Source organism: Merops nubicus, unplaced genomic scaffold (genome assembly GCF_000691845.1).
Source record: "Merops nubicus isolate BGI_N331 unplaced genomic scaffold, ASM69184v1 scaffold11397, whole genome shotgun sequence".
NCBI classification, from domain to species: domain Eukaryota; kingdom Metazoa; phylum Chordata; class Aves; order Coraciiformes; family Meropidae; genus Merops; species Merops nubicus.
This window is the reverse complement of record NW_008621000.1, coordinates 16299-38823: the sequence shown is the minus strand read 5'-3', so window position 1 is coordinate 38823 and position 22525 is coordinate 16299. Positions and strand designations below refer to the sequence as shown.

General features: G+C 41.2%; 1 protein-coding gene across 1 annotated transcript in view; it reads left to right on the top strand.

Annotated features, from left to right (window-relative positions):
- Positions 1-20826, top strand: part of SHB (Src homology 2 domain containing adaptor protein B) — a 31659-nt gene extending 10833 nt beyond the window's left edge. Inside the window, exons 3-6 of the mRNA XM_008944302.1 lie at positions 4350-4565; positions 12868-13039; positions 17730-17849; positions 20643-20826. Coding sequence (XP_008942550.1) covers positions 4350-4565; positions 12868-13039; positions 17730-17849; positions 20643-20826 — 692 coding nt within the window. The remainder of the gene's footprint in view (positions 1-4349; positions 4566-12867; positions 13040-17729; positions 17850-20642) is intronic.
- The last annotated feature ends 1699 nt before the right edge of the window (positions 20827-22525 follow it).

Sequence of the window (22525 nt, the reverse complement as noted above, 5' to 3'; positions counted from 1 at the left end):
GTGCTTAAGGTCAGGAATTTTTTCTGTATCTGATATTCCTTACACAACTGTTGCAGGAGGACTTCAACACCTTGCTTTTATCGTGTTTCGTCCAAAGAGGTCTTGCAAAGGGACTGTAAAATGATATTGAGTTTATTACTCTCTGATGACTTACAGGCATGATTCATTTGGGAAAACAGGGAGTTTTCTATTGTCAGAACTTTTCTTTTTTTAAGAGCACAATTATTTGACCTCTTGTTACTTCATACTTTAGTTTGAGATGAAGTATCTATTGTCATCTGTAAATTGTAGAAGAATCTGGTTGTTTTGTTGTCTGTTGCATCCTCTGCAAAAGCTGTAGAATCTCACCTGTTGGGTTCCGTAAGCAAACAGAACTGACTTCAAAGTTTCCTTTTGCTTTGTTTCCTTTTATAGCTATTCCTCAGAAATATGATGAATCTGTGAGTAATGCTGTTGAAATATTTAAGATTATTAAGAGATTTAGTGTGGCTTCTGGAAAGGTTATTATAAGGTTTTCTTCTTGTCCTGTGGAGCTTTTTCTGTATGTGAGTGTTTGTCAGAATTGTTCACGAAATGGAGAGAAGAATGTCAAGTTTGGTCTTGTATCTCATAATCTTGTGTTTCCAAATGTCTCAGTGTCTGTACCTCCCTGCTCATGTTCTTGGTTTTACTGCTGTGTTATAACTGATCATCTACAAGAATAAGAATTGTTTGTGGGAGTCTTCCAGCCTGCTTGCAGAACAAGTTGTTTCAAAACAAAAGTTGTTTTTTCTTCTTGTAGCTAATTAACTTAATTAACTTAATTCTATAAAAACATGCTTTTCTTTATCAGCAGTAAGAGTTCGTAAGCTAAATTCAGTGAAAGTAAAACATCACCAAAAGTGAAATTATGACAGCTTTGGACTCCGATCATTCCAGTAACTACTATATAACTTAAAGGTGATATTGTATCATTGTTAGGGATTGCATGAAAACCATGAGAAATGCTTCATCACCAATACTCTTGTTGTCTTCTGCTGCCTAATTCTGAAATACCAAGTCTGCCTTGAGCTGTCAGTGTGTGTAACACTAATGCTCATGGTACAGATTCAGCTTTGCTGTCTGTAACTGAGAGGAAGTTTTTCTGGTTTCGCTTTTAGTAAAATTGCTTTTCTTTACAAATACTCTTCCAATATATTAAGTAAAAGATGGACTTTAAAGAAAATGTATAGGAAGCTTTGTAAAAGAGGCTGCATGTAAGTATGTGTGTACATGCATATATATTTATATATGCATGCATATATGTATGTTATCCTTCTTGCACTTATTTACTCTTCCTGCATTTTGTTTTTTTCTAGAGAAACTTTTCTGCTTTAGTTTCAAACAACTGTAATTTTTCTTGTTGTGATCCCTGAACATGAATGATGAATCAGTAGCATACCACCTTCTGTTTACAGATAATCTTTTGAGTGCAGTCGGAAGCTTTGGTCCTGTGGGTAAAAGAAAAACGTTGATCACGGGCTCCTGTACTAAAATATGCTCACACACCAGGTGCCAGTGGTGTAGCTGTGTTTGGCACTTGAAATGATTAGTGTAGTATGGTTTGTGGGTTGTTCGGGTTTGTGGTGGTGGTGGTGTGTTCGGGAGTTTTTTTGTTGTGTTTTGTTTGTGGATTTTTGTGTGTGTGGCTTGGGTTGTTTGGTTTGGTGTTTTTTTTGGTTTTTTTTTTTGTAAAGTGTTTGATTTAGTATGGTTATGGCTTCTGTTCCTCTGAAAAGCCATACTTCCTGGTGTAGCAGTGGCTGGCTTTGCAGTGCTGAAAGACAGATATATACCACATTTTGACTTCAGAAGAAATAAAATGTGTATCTGTTTGATTCAGGAGAATTCAAGAGAGTATCAGCTGTGTGTTCTTTCTAATACAGGTTTTTCATAATGCAGTATTTTTCCTTGAGCAAAATTCTTTTAAAAAGGTAGCTGAAAGACAAAGGCTGTGTTTTTTTTTTTTTTCAAGTAAGTTTCCCTTTAAGATGCTCTTTTCTAGATTTTGCTTTTATTGAAAGGTGGTAATGTGGTTATCATTCATAACTAGGAATTATTGTGACCTGTCTTGCCTGTATTTACCTCACTGTTTTTGGTTTATATGTCTAAAAGTATACTGTATTTGTAATGTATAAAATGAATGTATTTTTTCCAAGCAGTAAAGGCATTGTCACAATAGAGACATCTTGAAATAGTTTAGAGCGATTACTGGGTTATTTTGTTCTTACTGATAGGTGAATTGATGAATAGCTTTTGTTATAATGATGGAGACAACTGCTCTGAATCTGTACTTCATTTGTAGGTTAGAAAGTCCTCTCTCTTCTCCCTGAGTCTTTTTGATATTTGAGTAACTTTGCAATCTACTACAAATATTGAAATTCTTTTGTCCTTGTAGTGGTCAAGATAACCACAGAGTGGCTGAGGTTGGAAGGAACCTCTTGATATCATCTAATAAAAAACCCTATTCAGGCACAGTGAGCTAGAATAGGTTGTCCATGGCTATATCCAGTCAAGTCTTGAATATCTCCGTAGATGGAGATTCCACAGACTCTCTGGGCAACCTGTTTCAGTGTTTTACTGTTATCACAGTAAAAACGTGTTTTCTTGTGTTCAGCTGGAATTTCTCATGTTTTGATTTGTGCCTGTTGCCTCTTGTTCTATCTCTAGGCACTGCCAAGAAAATTCTGGCTTCATCTTTACTCTCTTCCATCAGGTATTTATATACATTGATTAGGTCCCCAGTGAAACTTTTCTCCGGGCCTAGCAGTCCCAGCTGCCTCAACCTCTCCTCACATGAAAAATGCTCCAGACCCATTATCAGTTTCATGGCTGGACTTGTTCCAGTATGTCTGTGTATTTCATGTGGTGGAGGGGTGAGAACTAGACCCAGCAGTCTAGATGTAGGCCTTGCCAGTACTGAGTAGAGGGGAAGAATTAGCTTCCTGGATGTGCTTTCAGCACCCCTCCTAATGCAGCCCAGGTTAGTCTTGTCCCCCTTTACTGTTATGGTGCATTGCTGGATCCTGTTCCAGTTGGTGTCATACAGGACCCGAAAGTTCTTCTCTGCTGAGCTCCTTTCCAGCCAGTTAGCCAGCAATTTTCCAGCATCTCCGTGTCCCTCTGAGCAGCAGCACAGCCATCTGGTCTATCACCCACACTGTCCAGTTTTGTAATGACTGTGGATTTGTCTAATTAAGGCTCTGCAAACTCCAAAGAACAGAGACATCTCCCACAACCAACCTGGTGACCTGTCCTAGGGCTGCACTACACCGGGGGAAGAAGGTTCCCCCCAGTGTCCCACGTGGATCTCTAAAGCTACGTCTTGTGCCTGTTTCTGCTTTATTGTACCTTCTCACACTGCCCAGGGAGGGTTTGGCTCTGACTGCATTTCGGGCAGTTCTCAGCTGCTGTTGTGTTCCACTTGGCTTATCCCTCATCACACTAACCAAAATCATCATCTCTCCTTATTGTAGGCCCTGGGACCTTGCTATCTTGGTAGTTCTGCACTAGCTCCTTGTCAGTTTTACAGACTAGCTCAGTAGTTGCACACTTTTTGTGTACAGACTGGGCACAGTTGGACCCACCTGTTGGTGTAGTGTAACCTCCTTGGGGCCCAGGGTGAAGGCATGACAGCTTGTCCCTTGATTTGCTAGCTGTGCTTTTCCTAAGAAAGCCCAGTTTTTGGTTTCCTGTGTTCAGGAGGGCAGTACACTGTTCCTTTTTGTGAAGCCTCAACATGTTTATTTTGTTATGAGATCAGTGTTAAAGAAATACATGTTCCTTAACACAGTGTGGGCTGAGCTCTAGTTACCAATGCATTTTTTTAGTGTTCTTACTCTAGTCCTAGTTCATTTTATGCTAATATTATGTCGGGGGAATGGCAGAGAAATTTTTTTACCCTAGGTTTTAGAGCAAAGAACACTTTTGTGTTCTTTGAATTGCACTTCTAAATGATCTCCTCTTGAAGAGTTATCTACATGCATAAATTTCAGCATTCTTGGGGATTTATGTGCATTTGCTTGCAGATACGCTTTACACAGGCTGACAGGGATTGTGTGTTTCCTGTAATCAGGCTCTGTGCAAGCTGGAGAACGTTGGAGAAGGCATGAGACTGTTTGTGCTGTGATTGTTATCTGGAGAAAACCTTTTTGCTTCCAGAGAGTTACCAAATGTTGAGGTAGAATTTAGAAGTCTTGTATAAGATTGCCATCTGTATAATTATGTAGCTATTAAGGAACGGGTAGAAGTTGAATGCTCTAAAGTTATTGACTGTAATACTAAGGCATGGTAAGTAGTGATGGTGATGCAATTTCCTTTCTTGCCAACAGAATTTCAGAAGCAAGAAGACATGAAGTCCCATGAGAAAAACATGCAGCTCTATGACACACCCTATGAACCAGAAGGCAGTGGTGTGGGATTTAAATCTGAAAGTGTGGTGAGTGACTGTTTACGAGAAAGCAAATTACCACAGGATGATGACAGGCCTGCAGATGAGTATGATCAGCCATGGGAGTGGAACAACATCACCATCCCAGCTCTGGCAGGTAGGATTCCTAGCTCCCTACCAGGAACTTCTCTCACACGCTCATAGTGTCTATGCTTGGCTTTGGGAGAATTCAGGTGGTTTCGATCTTTCTGTGTGTAAAAAGCTCTGAAAATAAAATGTGGGTAGTGTAAAATCTTTATCTGTTGCAGAAATGTGGCATATTGCACTTTATGTTTGGTACTTCAGTTGGCAACCAGCTCAGCACTCGGTTCTTGTTAGTAAATCTGCTTCTCCTGCTCCTTGCCTCTACCCCCAATTCAATGGATGTGACATATATAGTGTTTATTGATGAGTGCTCTAGGATGACAGAGTTGCTTTATGAGGTCCTTTAATTGATGACAGTTCTTAAAGATGAAGGACAAAACATAGCTGTACAACATGCATACAATAACATGCTTCTACTCACTGATGAATTTCTTGGTATTTGGAGTATTTTCATATAGTTGCAAGGGTTTCTATGGATATGCAGAACTTGGTTATGTGTTAATCCTCTTGAACTGCTGAAGTTCTCCCACATTAGAACCTGTCAGTCAGGGAGATATGACACAAACTGTTTTCTCTCTGTTGTGAATGTCTGTGGTTGCACTGCTTGTTTTTTGCCCCCTTCTGTTGCTTTGTGGAAATGCCTGGTGGGGCTTCATTCAGTGAGGATTTCATTCTGAAGGCCAAGACTTTTTCTTTCATAGAGCCTTCTGTGTGCTTAGCAAAGACCAAGTTGTATGTGGTAGCCTGACCATGTTCTACAATACCCTTGTGGGGTGCTAGGCTCATACACACTCTGTGATTTTCCCCTCAATGGCATGTTCTAGTTAAAAGCAGTGTCTAAGAGCTGGGTTTTTTGCTTACTTTTTAGGAGTCAGCTTGGCAGAAAGCTTCGAAAGGAGAGCTCTGTGTAGTGATGATTGTGGGGATGAGGAAGGAAGGAGAGAAACATAGCTCTCTGAGGGGGCATGAAGAAGCCTGAAAGCAATGGTTCTGATGAGTAGTCAGTGTGCATTTACCCTCGGTAAATCATTCTAAACAAACCTGTTTGCTTTCTGGCATGAAACTACTAGATCTCTTAATGGAAGGAGAAGAGTTAAGTGTTATCTGTGTTTGCTCTAGCCTTCAGCATGTTGTGCTGTGGCATCAGCTGTGTTACTGCCTTTGTGGCCCAGGTGGGTGGACTACTAGGTGCATGGAAACCAGTTGGAGTTATTGACCTCAAAAGGTAGTGCTTCGTGATTCATACTCTTCCTCAAGCGTGGTTACAAGTGTGGTCCCTTAGGGGGTCTGTTCTGGAACCCTTCCTGTTCAGCATGTTTATCAATAACCCAGAGGAGGAGAAGAAATGCATTAAGTCTGGATCGGTATCAAATGTGGGGGTGCAAAGCTGCCAATCAGAGGACTTTGACAGGCTGGAGAAATGGGCTGACAACAAGCTTACAAAATCCAACCAGGACAAAACCAAAGACCTGCATTTGGAACAGACTAACCCCTGCAGTGACAGGCCAAGGACTGTCAGAGTTGCTGGGTTACAGCTTTGCTGAAAGGGGGTTAAGGAGTCCTGGGGGAAAGTGGACTCAATGTGGCTAGCAGTGCTCCCAACCAGGCCTGGATGCTGCTAGCCTTCATCACTATGTGAATAGGAGCATAGTGCATAGGTCCAGCAAAGTGACTATTCTTCCTTACTTCACGTTACTTACACAACAGGTGTAATGCTGTGTCCAGTATTCTGCTGCAAGAAGGATGTCGGTAGTGTTGATGTCAGCAGAGAGCCACCAAAATGACAGGAAACTGCAGCACATGGCTTGTGTGGAGGTGCTGAGAGAACTGGTCTTGCTTAGCCTGGAGAAGAGAAAGCTTTGGGGGGTGTAATAGCAATTTTCCAATGCCTATGAGGAGATTTTCAAGGAGGTGGAGCTGGGTTCTTCACAGCTGAGCAGGTGTGCGATGGGGAGGTGAGACACATGTTGAATCAGGAAAGGTTCTGCTTTGATACAGGGAAGATCTTTTTCTCTGCAAGGACAGTCAAACATTAGAACCAATTGCCCAGGGAGCTCTTGCAGTCTCCATCTTTAGATTCTTTCATCCCTTATGAAAGGCTGACTGGACAGTTCTGAGCAGCCTGATCTGAGCACATAGTAGACCCTGCCTTGAGCAACTTGTACTGGATACTCCCCATGGTTTCTTTCCACCAGAATTATTTTTATGATTTTGTAATTCTGTGTGCCATGATATTGCCACATTACAGAAAGAACTGACTGCTCTCTGCAGCTATGCAGGGCTACTGTTCAGTGAACAGAGCCTGCTATGACAATACCCTTGTGTGTTTCAGACCTGATACCCTAATGAATAGGCAGGCATGGGTGAAAGAAATGTGTTTCCCATCTAGCACAGTGGCGTAAAGCAGTGGTGATCCGTTGTGAGAATGATTTTTGCCTCTCTACTTGATTTGTTCTTACATCGCTAGGTTGTGGTTGGTTTGGGTTTGTTTCCAGTCCAAGCTGATGTCTACAGCATCCATCCTGTGAAATGTGGGTGGGAGCAAGAGACATGGATGAACCTGAAGCAGCTGCTTAAAAAGAAACCTCTTGCTCAGGATCCTGTTTCTTCTTGTTGGGCTGCTATGGAACAGATCAGGAGTTTAGAGAAAACTGATTTCTACTCCTAGCAGCGTGGTTCACCCTGGCACCTGAGCTGTCAGTCTAGTGAATTCCCAGTGTCAGTTACTTTCCCATTAAGCATATCCTGATAGTTCATTCAAGCCTGGATTTAAACTAGCATCCACCTCTACTTGATGCTCTGGTAGTAAAGTAGTCTCTTTACCTAAAGAGCATAAACTTTCACACAAGTCTAACCTTCCTGTGTGGTTTCCAGTAGGATATACAGTTCTGCTGATGAACTTTGCCTGGTGGAAGCAGGCTTTAGTTCAGGCTTGTCTGACCTGATTCATCGCCTTTGCTGGGCCAGTTAAAATGCTTACAAGACTTGTGCTAAGAGATTGTTTGGCTGTGAGACCCTGGCTATTGTGTGTCAGGGTAGGTTAATCAATAGAGGTGTATATCACTGGGTTTCCAGTTCCACAACAGCTGTTTTGCACATGTTGAATATCAGTCTGGTGTATGTGTGCAAAGCCTTCTGATTTGGGTTTATGCTATCACGTTTGTACCTGCCCAGTTCAGTAGATACGTCCATGTCTTCTCATACATCCCTGTGATGGCAGCTGTGCTGCCTTTGCCTGTAGCGTGTGTGCAGCCTCCAGCTCCTGACAGGTGAGCCTTACTACACAGTGGCATAGTCCACAGTAATTCTGTTGTGGAGGTAGGGTGTCTGCTACCTGGAAGGATCCACAAGCTACCCACAGAATTGTGCAAAGCCACAAGCAGTGGTGGATTTGAGTGGGTATTAGGCTGTTCTCGGCATTGTTTTAGATTCTAAAGGGTTTTCCACTGTCTTCCCATGTCTGCTTCTTGCCCATCTTTCTTTCTTTTGGTTTTGATCTTCTTGTCCTGTTTCTTCTGTCCCACAGAACTGCATCTATGTCTAGACTCTCTTATTCATCCTCCTACCTGACACCTGGCCCGCTCTGTTATCTTCGTACATCTCCTTGGGATTTCTCTTCTCCCACCTTCAGACACCTGCAGCCTATCACCTAAGACTCTCTCCTATTCGTGTGCATTTCTGCCCATAGAGGAGGAGGATGGTGTGCTTCCTCATCCATCCCCACCCTTCCAGCCCTCTGGCTTGGGCCAGATGCCATGGGAATGTCTGTGTTACGGTAACTGCAGATTGCTTTGGAAGAGCTCCTGTAAGGAAGCTGAACAGTTAATTCCTACTGCCTGGGGAGGAACAAATGCTTCACCAGGTGACACTGAAGTCTTCCAAGGTGGAATTTTTTAGGACTGTTTATCTCTCTGCAGCTGGTGTCTGTGGTTTAGCATAGCACAAGGATTCTTTGAGTTGAATTTTTCCTTACGGACTAGTTCTGATAATTTTCCAAAAGCTAATAGTAATATCAAATTTATCATGAGCTTCCCACACAAGGATGGTGATTACGTGCTACCCAGAAGTACACAAAATTCCTGAAGCAGAAACTTTATTGCTTAGCAACACCGAGACACAGGCTGTGGGATAACTACAAGTCTGTCAGCGGTGAGATGACACTTCACAGATTTCTCAGTGAGTAATACAGTATCCACAGAAATTGGATTATTAGTTTTAAAAGTTATTGTCTTAAGAGTCAGGTATGTGCATATGGAAATCTTAGCCATTATTCTTCATGTATTGTGCATATTATATGAAATGATTTTTATTCATTGACTCTGAAGAACATATTTATTAGTTTCTACTGCTTACATTTGTGTGGACAGTTCATTGGTGTTTAAGTCTCTGTTTAAGAGCTCTGTAATCATCTTCATACTCACTTTTTTGGTCTTTATCAGGTATGTTCTGAAATAGTTTGAGTGTTGACTTAAAAATAAAAATATTAGTTTAGTTGATTTTTTTCTTCATTTGTAGTTTTTAGTTTTTCTACAAGTAACCATGAATTAATAAGGCAAAATCCATCCAGCACAAGACTTTGACTGGCTTATATGTAACTATTCTTCTAAGCATTATGTAGTTAACTGTTATGAAAACATACTAAATTAAAATAGTGCTTTACAAAAGTAACAGACTAAAAGAAAGTTTACGAAGTACTATGATATGGTTGAATTTCTTATAGGCTCAGCATGCAGCATTCTATTTTAAAGTGCTAAGAGAGCGAGTATTTTTTGAGATTCATTACATTTCTTTGGTTGCATCTGTCTTTCTTTATAACTTTGTATGTCTCAGGTGCCTGGTTATTTGTTACAAAGAAATATCTAATGATTAGCTGCAAGCACAGATTCAAGCTGCTGTCTCATCTCGAGTCTCTGTACTTAATCTAATTCCTAGGAGTTATAAATGTTTAAAATAAGGAAAGAAGAGGGCCAGTTTCTAAGTTTAAAACAGTGGAAAGTTTGCAGTGGAGAAGTATTGATCATCTACTGAGATGTGTGAAGAGCTTTTCTGATTAACTGTGTGTACTGTGGTTCTGTAATGTAGCTAGTTCGTGTACCTAGGCCACATGGGGCTTTTTCATTTCTTAGCTGGGGTGGATTTCTCTGAAGAGCACAATGTTGGTGCTCGAAGTGGTGGTCTAAGTACAAATTCTAGCAATAGGCATGTCCCACTTTAGAGGCCCACAGCTGCAATTCCCCCAGCTACTTGGAGCTGTGGAACCTGTGAACCTGAAGGGACCCTCTGCTAAAACTTACCTGTTCAGAGAAGTTCGTCTGAAGGGAACAACTGATGTTTGTGATGTGAGGTGCAGACACAGAGACTTATGCAGTAAATGTTCTGCCAGGTAACAGACCTAGGAAACAAACCTGTTTATCTCCAACCTGGAGTTTGAGATGTGTCATACTAGAAGTGCACACAAGCTGTGATGTCTGCTTAGGTTAGTTAGGTGGGTGTGTCTACACCGCAGCTTGTGAGCATGGGGCTGGGGCTGGTGTCACACCGACATTGTGGAGCCAGCCATCTATAGGCTTCCTGAGGGACTTAGGGTGTCAGTTCCAAGTGCTGAAAGGTGTGTCTCTGTGTAGCAGAGCCGGAGTTCAGAGTTTTGACAGTGTGCAGATTGAGTTCTTCACAAACAAGTTTGGTTTTGTTTCACTGGAAGGCTGCACAGCTGAAGCTGGAATTGTTTTGATGGCTTTTATGGGAAGTGGGCAGGTCTTATTAAACCTCCTGCTGAGCTGGACAAACTGGTGTGCCCAGAAGAGCTGAGGCTGGCAAAGTAGCAGGAAGAAAAGTAGCTTTCTTGCACATAAGCCTGGAAAAGGAGATGGCAGCACTGGAGAGCCCATTCAGGAATGTCAGACTGACAGTGGCTCCCATTTTTGTGTGTGAGAAAACAGGGCTATCCAGGATGTCATGTAGGGGATACCAAACCTTTGGGCAAAGGAAATGTGAAGTTTGTAGAGCTCATCTCAGTACTGCTTTACAAAACGAGTGTCCCTCTCTTATGAAGAGGGCCATTTGGTCGTGGTTTTCAGCATTGATCACAGACTTTTTGAAGGAGCACCCATAGATGCCAGACTTGATCACCTCTGCTGGCTGCAGCTGCTGTCGCACAGAAAGCTGGAGCCTGGGACACTGGGTGACTTGAAGCAGGGGAATTCTGGCACACCACCACCAGAGGGGTATGGCACCAGCTACAGAGCTGAGGAACAGTGGCCACATGGAGAGTGAGGAAAGGTCCATTTATGCAGCCAGTTCCATAACTGTAATGGCTATGTAAACAGAATTAACATAGCAATGAAAAACTTTACACTCCCAGTTGTATGGAATTAAGCTTCTGAACCTTCACTGAAAGTACTACAGCTTTGGTTAAGAGGGGATTATAGCAGCAAAACTCAGTTCTGATGACAATATTGCATGGGTTGTTGCCTGACTAGGTATCACACTTGTCAGTTTAATCTACCTGGATATATCCCTTTGTGGTTGTTCCTTCCTGCCAATTTAATTTAATTAAAAAAAAAAAAAATAAAAGGACAGGAGTCCAGAGACATGTCTGAGTTTTTCAGACACAGAAGATATTCAAAAGCAACAGAAATTTAACTTTGAGCTGCTTATGAAGAACAGGTCCTACTTCTAGCCATCACGTTGTAAAGATGTTGTTTACAAGCAGAACTCGGTTTCATGTTTGTTTTATAAACCAATTGTTTTGTGGGTGCCCAAAAGGATGTTGACTTGTCAGAAGCTGTCATTAAGCTCACGAGTTTTCATAGAGTTCCCAAGTTACATCCAGGTGTTTTTCTTACAGTTCAGATAGTAATGCTGTTTGTATATGTCACTCACAAGTACATGTGATCCAGTTTTCTCCGTGTTATGCTAGTCAGCTTTCACTACCTAGTAATGAGGCTAAATCTGAGTTTCCATTTTAAGAAATAACCAGCATATTTCTTCCATGCATACTTCAGAATATGATTGAACATTCCCACGTTTTTTTCAATAGTCTGTGCCTACTTTCTCTGAGTAGAGGGGGAATTTGGAAGTATCCCCATGAGGAAAGTATATTTAAAAAAAAAAAAAAAAGAGCACATCTCTGTTCTGTATGCATTATCTTTCTCTGAACATTACAGCTGTCTTCCTGTTGTATAGCATCACTGGAAATCGGTAAGAACCAACAGCCACATGCCTGTGTGTTGTAGTAAATTCAGTTCTAAGTGCATGAGATCCAGAGCATGCTTTTGTAGGGAGTCCCTTTCATTTTAACATTTTCTCTGATTTGGCTGTTGAAACTCACAGAGTAGCTGATTGTGCTGTGTTTGTTTCCTTCCTGTCAAACTGTGATGTTTGACTTCTAATACAGTGAAGTTTTTTCTGCCTTGTCCCCACTAGATGGCGTTGCTGAAAGTCCATCTGCAACTGGAAGTGTTAGGTTTCCGTACACAGAAGGCAGTAAGAGTCAGGAGAATGGTGTGGGTAGCTCCTTTCACTGTTTCTGTCAATATCTATAATTTGAAAAAAAAAAAAAAAAGTCAGGATATGTAGAATCTGTAAGTGTAGAACGAGGATACTGACATCATTAGTATGTGCTTTGCTACACATGTGGCAGTGCTTCAAGAAGTTACAGCTTTGTAAAATAAGTCATCCTGCTTTTCTTGGAGTAACATAGTTTGTGAAAGAAATTAACAACCCTTTTCATCTCTTTTTACCCTACTGTTTCAGGAAAAAAGCCTTGTGTCAGCATTGTATAATTGGATACACTTTTCATTCATTGCTGCTTGCCAGTATTTCTGGCATGACTAGATGGGTGTTAGCTGTTTGGATTTGCACCTAGATCACTGTTAGCTTGATTCCACATAAACTGAGGCAAGCTAGATTCTTGATATTCATTTTTTTTGTTACTGTAATTATGGCAGGTGACCTAAAGCCTGTCTTTTTTATTGTTACTTGTTGAACAATATGATAATCTGGGGAAAACTTCAAATATTACGATAAGCACTAATCTTTACAACAACGCTTTGTTTCTGTAAAATGTGGGTTTTGTTCCTGGAAAACAGATTTTGCTACAGGAAGGAAAAACAAGAGTGTTTTAGGACTGTATTTTGCATAGTTAGGAACACCATTACGTTGTTCATATAATTTTGTAGCTAAACCACTACTTCTTAATGCTACTGGATGTGCAAGTTTATTCTCCCTGGGAAGTGTGGAACCTCTGTTAGTGCTTCAACTATTTTGGTCCTTGTTTACTTTGCATGGAGAGGTAATTATTGTGTATTTTACAGCCCAATTTAATGGAAGTGAGAAATGGCAATCATCTCCTTCTCCCTCAAATGACCAGTGCAGGCAGCTAAGAGTACCTGGAGGAGGCTTTAAACCCATCAGACATGGCAGTCCTGAATTTTGTGGGATCCTGGGAGAGAGAATAGATCCAACTATTCAACTGGAGAAGCAAATGTAAGTAAGCATAATAATTGTTCTTTAGCTCTTTGCCTTTCCACTTATAGGAGCAGCAAATGTCCCAAATCTTGCTGTCCAGCTTGCCCTTCTGCCCCACACTTTTTGTGTGTTAGAGCTCACAAAAAACTATTATTAATCCTGCAAAGTGTATGTAACTTCTGTGGAGGACAAAACAGTGTTAAGCAGGAAATATATCTCAGCAACAGTGAGTTTTACCTGCCAAGTATGTACCTTTATTCTACTTTCAGCAATGTTGATTGCATTGCATTAGGAAAAACAGGTCTATATCACATGCACACAAATTGTGCTTCAAAGCTGAATAAGTTCCATGTCTTTGTGGCTGCAGAGCATGTTCCTAGTACCTCAGATGTGCCTTGCATCTGGCTGTAATACTGCTCCAGGGAGAGACTGATAATAACAACTTACAGAGCTTTCAGAAAAAGGACTGTTATTTCTACTCTGGTGGTGTCAGACGTGAGGGTTGTCTCTAGCAGCAGTTTTGTCAGCTCCAAATACAACTTCTGGGGGAATTCCTTGAAGTGAATGTCTGGTATCTACATGAGTGGCTTCTGTCTTGCTTCACTATTGGTATTCCTTAAACCTTTGAGACAGGCTGACTTGTATGATGGGATGACCAGCTTGTCCTGTATCATGCCAAAGATGCAGCCTCACAGAAGGGATCACAAAGAAAGAAAAAGTTGTCTTCTGGAGCAATTTGCACAGGTTGCACTGATATTTGTGAGCACTGAGAAGCCAGTGGATTCACATGGTAAAGTGAGGAAGTAAGGAGGCTTGAATCCCTGAAGGCGTCCCACTCCAAACACAGTCATCCTAAGTTAGGTGCAGAATTTATTTTCACAAGAGGAAGGACATAATTTAGCATGGATGTGAGTATGCTCTCTCTGGGAATATTTTGTTCAGGAATGGTAGAAATATCGTGAGGATTAGCAATAGAGAATCTCTTCTGTCAACTGCACCAGAGAGAAGGTAGTTCCAGAAATTAATTTTCATTTGACATTCTATTTTTATGTGCAATATTTGGAAGCTTAAGCTTGAAACAGAGAATAATATATTCCACATGGTGTCACATTCCATCTAATCAACCTCAGCCTTTGAACCATCTACTTATTGACAGATTGTATACCACCCGTCTCCAGCAGATATCTCTGACAGAGCATGTAGCAACCACTACTAAGAAATCACTCACCAATACTGTTAGGTAAATAACTAAAAGGCTATAAATTTGACTGTAAATTTTGGTCCTCAGATTTGGGTAGTTCCATCGCACACTACCGCCAAAAATGACACTTAAAATACTGCAAGAAGTTCTGCATCTGTTAATTAACTTTTGACTCACAAAAATATTACGTAGTTCTCTCTTTTAGTACAACTGCAGTTATATATAACTGAAAACTGCAGAACTAGTTTTTCTTCCTCTAACTAGTCAAGTGTTAATAACAGGAGATTCTTTTGATTCTTCACGTACAGGATCAAGCCTGGAATTAATACAGAGTTAACACTGTGTCAGAAGATGGACGAGTTTAGTTTTACTGTACCTTAGATTATTCATGCATTCAAAGTGGTCAAGCAGGTAGCATGAGACCTCTCCACAGCACGTGCCAAACCATTCCATCTTCTCTACAAAACCCAAGTCTGTTTTTGTAGAATGGAGTACAAGGTCTAGGGGGATGGAGGCATGCACGTTGACAAGTGGATAGGTAGTTTAGGAAGTTTCCCAAACAGGCAGAAATACGAAGGTGGAATAATAAATCAAGAAAATATTTTTAGTTGTTTGTGGTTAAGAGATCTGTAACTATGAACTTAGTAACTCATCAGTCCAGGGGAACTGAAAGAATTTGTTCAATTACCTCAACAACAATGAAAAGAAGAAAGTTCTGTTTCCATTGTCTTATTGAAAGCAGATCTCTCGCAGCCTCATATACAAGATCTGATGACATAACTGTTTGGCTCTGACCAGTTCTTCTGCTGACCATTTGCCCAAAACAGTAAGATACTATCATTAGCAGGCAGACAGACAGATCCCTCCCTTTGATTTTAAACCATACATAAATGATCCAAGGTGCCAAAACACTGAAGGGGGGAATAAACAAACACATTCATCCATGGCATATTGTGTGAAGAAAGGAGTGAGCTGGCTCATGAACTAAGCTGTGGGAGATGGAGTCAGCCAGGTGATGTCTCCTATCATGTAGTAGTTTCCCAGAAAGAGACTCATGATATTTACCCAACATCCTGGGAACTCCACTTGCTGCGAGCAGTCGGGAAGCCTCTCCAACAACCAGAATCCCCACTTAGCACATGCACTGTGCAGGCAAACCTCCCAGCAGAGTCATGGGCTTCTTCCCCTGCCTCCAAGTTGATGTGGAAGGCAGGGACACCTGGTGGTGCTCTCCTCATCAGTGCCCATGCAAGGCTGGCCAGACCCTGGGTGAAAAGCAATCAGGAGGGTATTTCCTGCCTGGCTGTAGACATTGTCCATATGCCAGCCCTCATTTAGGGCTGGGAATTTAAAACCCAGCACTTCACCAATTCAGAAGCAGAGTAGCATTGTGCATTATATGAGCTGTAATGACTGATTATATTTACTACAGTAATTGAGGTAGCTGTCCTGTCTTCAGTGGAGCTGTGGCCACTTAGTGGCTGAAACTGACTGTGGAGAATGTAAGGGACATCAGGAATAATGTTCTATAAACTACAGTCAGGGTGCTTTCAGTCCTGGGAGGATATCCTTATAAAAGTCAACGTATGCAATTACGTCTGAATTTTGCTTTCAGGTTTGCATTGTGTGCCTGTTTTTTGCAGGATCTCTTAGAAGACTTGGCATGTCTTCAGGTTTTTTATGTCCCATACTTATGTACTGGTGTCTTTCACGAGTTGTCATTTCACTATTTTGTAATCACACTATTGTCATTTGAATCATTGACCTTTCTGCAGAAATATCTTTGTGTTGACAATTAAAAAATGGACACACTCAGTCCAAACAGAACCAATACGGCTGAAACAGAAAATTAATTGCGACATTTTAGCTGATTATAGCACTCTACTTATTTTAATAGCTAACTTAGACAGGAGCTTGAACAACAGGCCTTCATTCTTTTTCCATCAACTTCTGCCAACTGAGTAACACCAAATCTGAAGAACATATGAAATACTTTTCTCTGAACATCAGAGTCCAAGATATCTCCCTGGTTTTGGCTAGTCATATTTTATTTTGGTTTTATTTGGCCCTTAGTGGAGAAAAGAAAGAGAGAGGATTTTTAGCTAATAGGAATAATTTTTAGACTCTCAAATCCAGTTTCTGATTTACACTTAGTATTAATATTCTTCCCATACATTCAGGAGACAGCCTAGTCTTTACATTGCTTGTTGGGAAATATCCTTCAGCAGTAAATATCTAATGGGAAACAGGGAGAACACTGACTGAAAACATTTGCATCAGTGTCTCAATTTTATTTGTGAAATGATGGAGCTGTCAGGGCTTCCATTTCTAGTCTGTCTTGAATATACAATACTGTAATCCTCTTTTTAACTTTCTCTAACATGAAGTTCAGTTGTAACCAGGCACAGAATGAATTTTTAATTTGAACACCAACTTTTTACGAGCACATTCATCATACTTGACAGTGGAGCTGATATCAGAACAAAGTAGTTAAGAACATGGTTTCAGTCAAAGACATCTGTCTGGTCTTGTCTTATAACTGGAACATCTCCCTTAGAGTAAGTTCAACAGAGAAATAAAATGAGAACAAATGAAGAGAACTTCTTTGAACAAGAGCAGTGGCAGTTCATGGTAACAGCAGAGAGCACTTCTGGTGTGTGCATCGTCCTGTGTAGGCAGACACGGTGGTGTCACATTGCGCTTCAAAGTGCATCTGGCAGTTGCAGGAAAGGAGATTCCTTAGAGATGTGACCAATGTAGTGCAGAGCCAGGAACATGGCATTGCTTGGGAAACTTGGGGAAAGGGTCAAAACCTTTACTCCTGGATCCTGAGAGTTTAATTGCTGTTACAGAGCAGCATGTACCAAGGAGGTTCCTTGTTTGCAGCGGTCGTTTTAGTGAGGAACCTACCTCTTCTTTCCCCGTTTCCTTTCTTCCCTGAATTGTTTAATCCCACTTACAGATCGATTAGGGATTTACTTGGAGCACTCTGGGTTGTCACAGCTATATTTAGAAGTGTCTTGGTTATAGATCTTCACGTTTTAATGCTTTTCTCCTTTCTCAAAGATTTATTTTAGTAAATCTTTCTCATTATTAACTGTTCATATTCCTCAGATGTTATTTGCTTTTTTTTCCTCTATATTAGTTGAAATACTGATATATCACAGAGATTAAATAGAGTAAATGTGTATACTGTGGATCTACTGCTTGCAAAATAGACATTATAAAGGTTTTCCTCTGAGTGGAAATTTCTTACATAAATATGCATACCAATCCTGTTGCATGCTGTCCTCATCTAAGTTTTTTCCTTCAGCAAACAGGAACTACAGGCCTTCACAAGCTGTTGAGTTAACTTCATGTAATGCAAGCAGTATCCTTTTTATCCTTAATATGTTAGGTCTTAAAGATACCTATCTGATATTAACCATAATTCATAACTTAAAGAAATTAAGGAGTGAAAGGAGTATGAGTTGGATTGTGTGTGTTAATATCTCTTCTTTTTCCTAGATGGTATCATGGAGCAATCAGTCGGACAGATGCAGAACACCTGCTGCGCTTGTGTAAGGAGTGTAGCTACCTTGTAAGAAACAGTCAGACAAACAAGCGTGACTATTCTCTTTCGCTGAAGTAAGTACTTGTCAGTAAAACATAATAAAGGTAATTTATAACACACAGATTCTCTGCTGGAAAAAGAGAAAATGATTTTTTGGAGATTTTATTCCTTTTAGTTCATACATGGAAGGAGGGCTTTGTGTCATTTACTGTGGTAGTGCTCTATAGTACTGCTGCCATTCTTGAAAGTACAAACTCCAGGATCAAAGATGAAAGAATTAAGAAATGAGTATTGTTCTAGTCTTAGTGCTGTTTTGGGCTTGCCTGACCTACCTTAGGCTGATCTGGGTATGTTACCGATGCTGGCATCAACATATCGTAGAATATTATGGAATAGTTTGGGTTTGAAGGGACCTTCACAGATCACCTAGTGCAGCCCTCCTGCCATGGACAGGGACATAAGCTCACTTGCATTTCCAGGAGAGGAAAAGTTTGCCAGGTTTTCAGTGCAGGAGAACAATAAGCCCCATGACCTTGGTATAGGCTGTACAAGTGCAAAGAGAACTGTTTCCTTTCTTTCCTTATATGAGAGGGTCTGCTGTGGAACCTACCCTTCCAAGTAGGTCTGGGAGACAGTCCAACTTACCTTTTCCACTAGCATTCCTTGTGTCAGTTTGGGTTTTATGACTTCCTCATAGGTCTGTTCTGGAAATGCTTTTTACTGCTGGAATGAGGGTTATATTTGATAGTAACAAGGTATCTCTTTCACAGGCAGCACCAAACCAGGTCCTTTCTGCATCTGTAGCTTCATCAGAAATAAAGGGCCACATCTACTCTACCCTCCTGTAGTCTGGTTGTCTAAACATAATTTTCAGATTGGTCTTACATCCCCGCTTTAGGCTGAGTAGAAGTGCAGCTGTTAAGCTATTTTAAAATCCTGTTCTAGGGCCTAAGAAAATATTTTGTAGGACTGATATTTACATATTGATTCCTTTGCTATTATTGCTGGGATCTCTCTGTAATACAAAGGTCCACCTTGAACTGGAACATACCTGCTTTAGAAGTGTAGTTCTGCATTAACAGCACATGCTTCACACACATGTAGGCATGAAAAACATACAAATATTTATATAATTTTCCATTAAATTCTTGCAAGTCCTGGAATACAACTTTTTTTTAAAGTATTTTACTTCATTCTTCCATCAGCACAGTGATTTTTGTTACTCAAGCAGAGCACAACTTCAAGAGGAAAAAGTGGAAGTTGACAGATTGTTCTCCAGTTCTTGCTAAACTACTGAAATTTACATGCACTTGTGATTCCATAAATTTATCTGCACATTTTTAAAGCATTTTGTAACCAAGCTGATGCATAGTGAACTGAAAGAGAACAATAAATCTGTTCTCATAATATATTATTAAAGATGACATCCCAATTTAAAGGAAGTAATTTAGAGAGCAGTTATGATTCAAGAGATTTTTATTTTCTGCTAAGAAATTGATAACTAAAGCAAAATTTTTAAGCATGTAGAGGTATAATTACACTGCCTGCAGGGGTTTCAGCTCACCAGAAAAGGTCGCTTCGTCAGAGAACTGATAAAGACATCTAAAAGATATGAGCCTGATTGTGCTACAAGCACTTCTGAAGGGAATGATGCGCATGCCAACTAGGCAATGGCAGATTTTAAAGAAGCTGCTTTTAACACGGTATGATTTGTTTTCCTGCTGTAGCTTTCTGTGTCATCTTAAATTCGGTTTCCTTGCTGATATAGAGCAACTCGAGTTTTAACACTGCTGTCTTTATCCCTGGACACACAAGAGACAATGGTTTTCGTCCAGAAAAGACCAAAAAGCTAGGGAAAGCTAGGAAGCCAGACATCAAGTAGCTGTAAAAACTCTAGGCCTCATTTAATGTCTGGAAGTGGAGAAGCTGTTCTTTGCTTTTGTTTTTTCCTGGCTAAACTCTGTGTTCTCAGAATAGCCTGTATGATGTGCTGAAGGCAGCAGACACTGGAGCACTGCTGCTGGGAAGAGACAAGGTCAGCTCTGCCCTCTGCTGTACTGTTTGGCAGCGTGGGTGCTGCCTGTCAGATTTGCATCGTGTAGAATGGATTGCTTCTGGAGGAGCAGACAGCGCAGTTACCAGGCCACTCTTCCCTTTCCCGTATAACCTGTGAGACTTCCCTCAAAGAGGCCACATGCTGTGCAGGCAGGCAGGGCATCTAGGAAATGAATACTTCTGGTGTGTAAGTCGCAGACTTTCTTGCCTGCAGAAAGACTGCAGGATAGCAGCTTTGCTCTGTGCAGTGCAGGTGAAAGTCTTTAAAGTCCCATTAATCTTGGGAATGGGCTCGTCTGAGGAGGCCTTCCCAATTGAAGCCAGCAGGTTCTGCATGTAGCAATGTACTGGGCAGCTTCAGGAATGAAGTCTCTGCAGCGCAGGGCCTGCCCTGGCCTCATCTGGTCTGAGTGAGACTCGTGGCCTGCCTACGTGCCTGTGAAGTGAGCCCCAGGCTTCTGACAGGCCAAGCCCTCTGATACCTGTGGTTGCAGAAATCGTGATTAGCTGTAAAGAAAAGAACGTGTTCACAGGAAAACGTTATGGGAAACAGGAAAGGGGTTATCCCCTCACATCTCTGGATCAGTTCCTCAGTAAGGCGACCGCACAGCTGGGTTCAGACAGCGCAGGTGGTGACCACAAAATACTGAGGCCGCCTTTGTGTGGGACTGCCCAAGGGAATTCGAAGCCACCAGTCACTGTCTGTCAGCATGTGGCCACTGCTGTGTCTCATCATGAAGGAAAGCCTGTCATGGTGCTGCCTCACTCTTCCTTGGGCACAAGCATGAACTAACGCTTTGCTTTCCTTTCAGGAGCAGTCAAGGTTTTATGCACATGAAACTGATGAAAACCAAAGATAAATACATTCTGGGTCAGAACAGCCCTCCCTTCGACAGTGTTCCTGAAGTCATCCACTACTACAGCACAAAAAAGCTGCCTATCAAAGGAGCAGAACACTTGTCCCTGCTCTACCCTGTGGCTGTGCAGACCCTCTGATAACCTAGTCTCACCCCGTCCTGTGGATGGGAGGTGAGAGGTAAGCTGGGTTGCACAGAATTAATTGCTGGAATTCAGTGCTTGAGTCTGTGATGGAGAGTGCCAATGTTTAGTCTTGGGGATATGGTCACTCTGCAGAGTTGTGTATGGAATTGTGTGTATTGTACTCTTATGCTGCAGCATGTCTCTAGAACTGTGCTTCTACATATGGGAAATAAATATTTTAATGCAAGGAGAACAGATAACCTTCCCAGGGCTTCTCTGTGAATGAAAGTTCTTCATTCTCAAAGTTCTTCCTCCACGCTTTGAGAAGAATCGACAAGTTACCAGCAGTAAAACACCACCAGCTTCTATTCTCTTGCTACCCTGAGAAACTTCTCCATGTGAGAGAGTAACCCGGCTCTGAGGACACTACAGTGTCCTTGGTGAACCTGAGAAGTTGCTGCTCATCAGGCAAGTCCCTGTGGCTTTGGTCACTTACCTGGGTGGGTTTTGGTTTTTTTTAATGCAGTTTCTTGGGGCAGTCAAATATTGAAGTCCTATTAGATGCACAATGTTAAAATAATTTTGTGAAAGCAAATCATGATCAATTATTTATGAATAGGGGATGTAATTTAAAATATGTTGTAATATATTTTTATCCTTTTTGGTACAATAATCTCTTAAAGGTTGCTGTTTTCATTTGCAGTTTTCATTCATAGATGCAGGCAGCTAATTCTGTTTGGGGCAGTTACACTGTAATATTTTAAGTAGCTGAAGGTTATTAATTTTAATATGTGGTTTAGTATGTATGCATGGGGATTGTCAAAGGCTTTTGTAAAGCTTCAGTAGCAAAATCTTCACTTGCTTATTCATCTGGATCAGTTGTCCTACTGAAATGGCAGACTAACTACAAGTGTACACTGCCTTTCCATAAGATGGCTTTTGCAGCTGTATAAATGAGAACTGTGATATGCAGCAGAGCAGAATTTGTTCTCCAGTTTACCAAGGTATTCTTCAAACATGGTCCTTTGACACACATCTTCTGCCTGGTGTCCATCTTCACCATGAGCAGTGGCCTTCTGCTGTATTTCAGTGACTGTCACCCAGAAGCACTACAGAAGTCACTCTGTACCTTTCCTGACAACTTGGTGCCCATCCACTTGAGAGTGGATGTTTGTTCTACATGTTCTGTGTGCTCGTTAAATGGGAAAAACGGGGAAAAAAACATTGTGCAGAAACTGGAAATGGGGAACCAATAGCCTGGGATGCTCCACTCTGTGCCATCTCCCACCTCTGTCTAGAACCTTGTGCATTAACCCACCAGCTGTTCTGTTAGCAAACTGGTTATATGCAGTTTATGTATTTTACAGACTGCAGTAGGACTGTGAAATTATATGCTATTTAATTCAGCTTTCTTAACTACTGTTCCCTTTTATGTATGCTTAGAAGTGCAAATCTGAAAACTGTAATGAAGTCACCACTTACTGCTTGTAAATGTTGTGCTTTGTTATATTGTCTGATCTGATGATAACCTCAAGAATGTCCCATATGTCATCAGTGATGAATGTTCTGCTTTTTTTAAAGCCTGCCTTGTTCTTTATATGACATCCAACACGGTATGCATCACACACAGACGAGGATCCCAGTGTCATTCTGTCCAGCAACAGCAGTGGATCTAGCTGTCCCTGTCTCACCCAGAATTTGAAGCTACACTGGA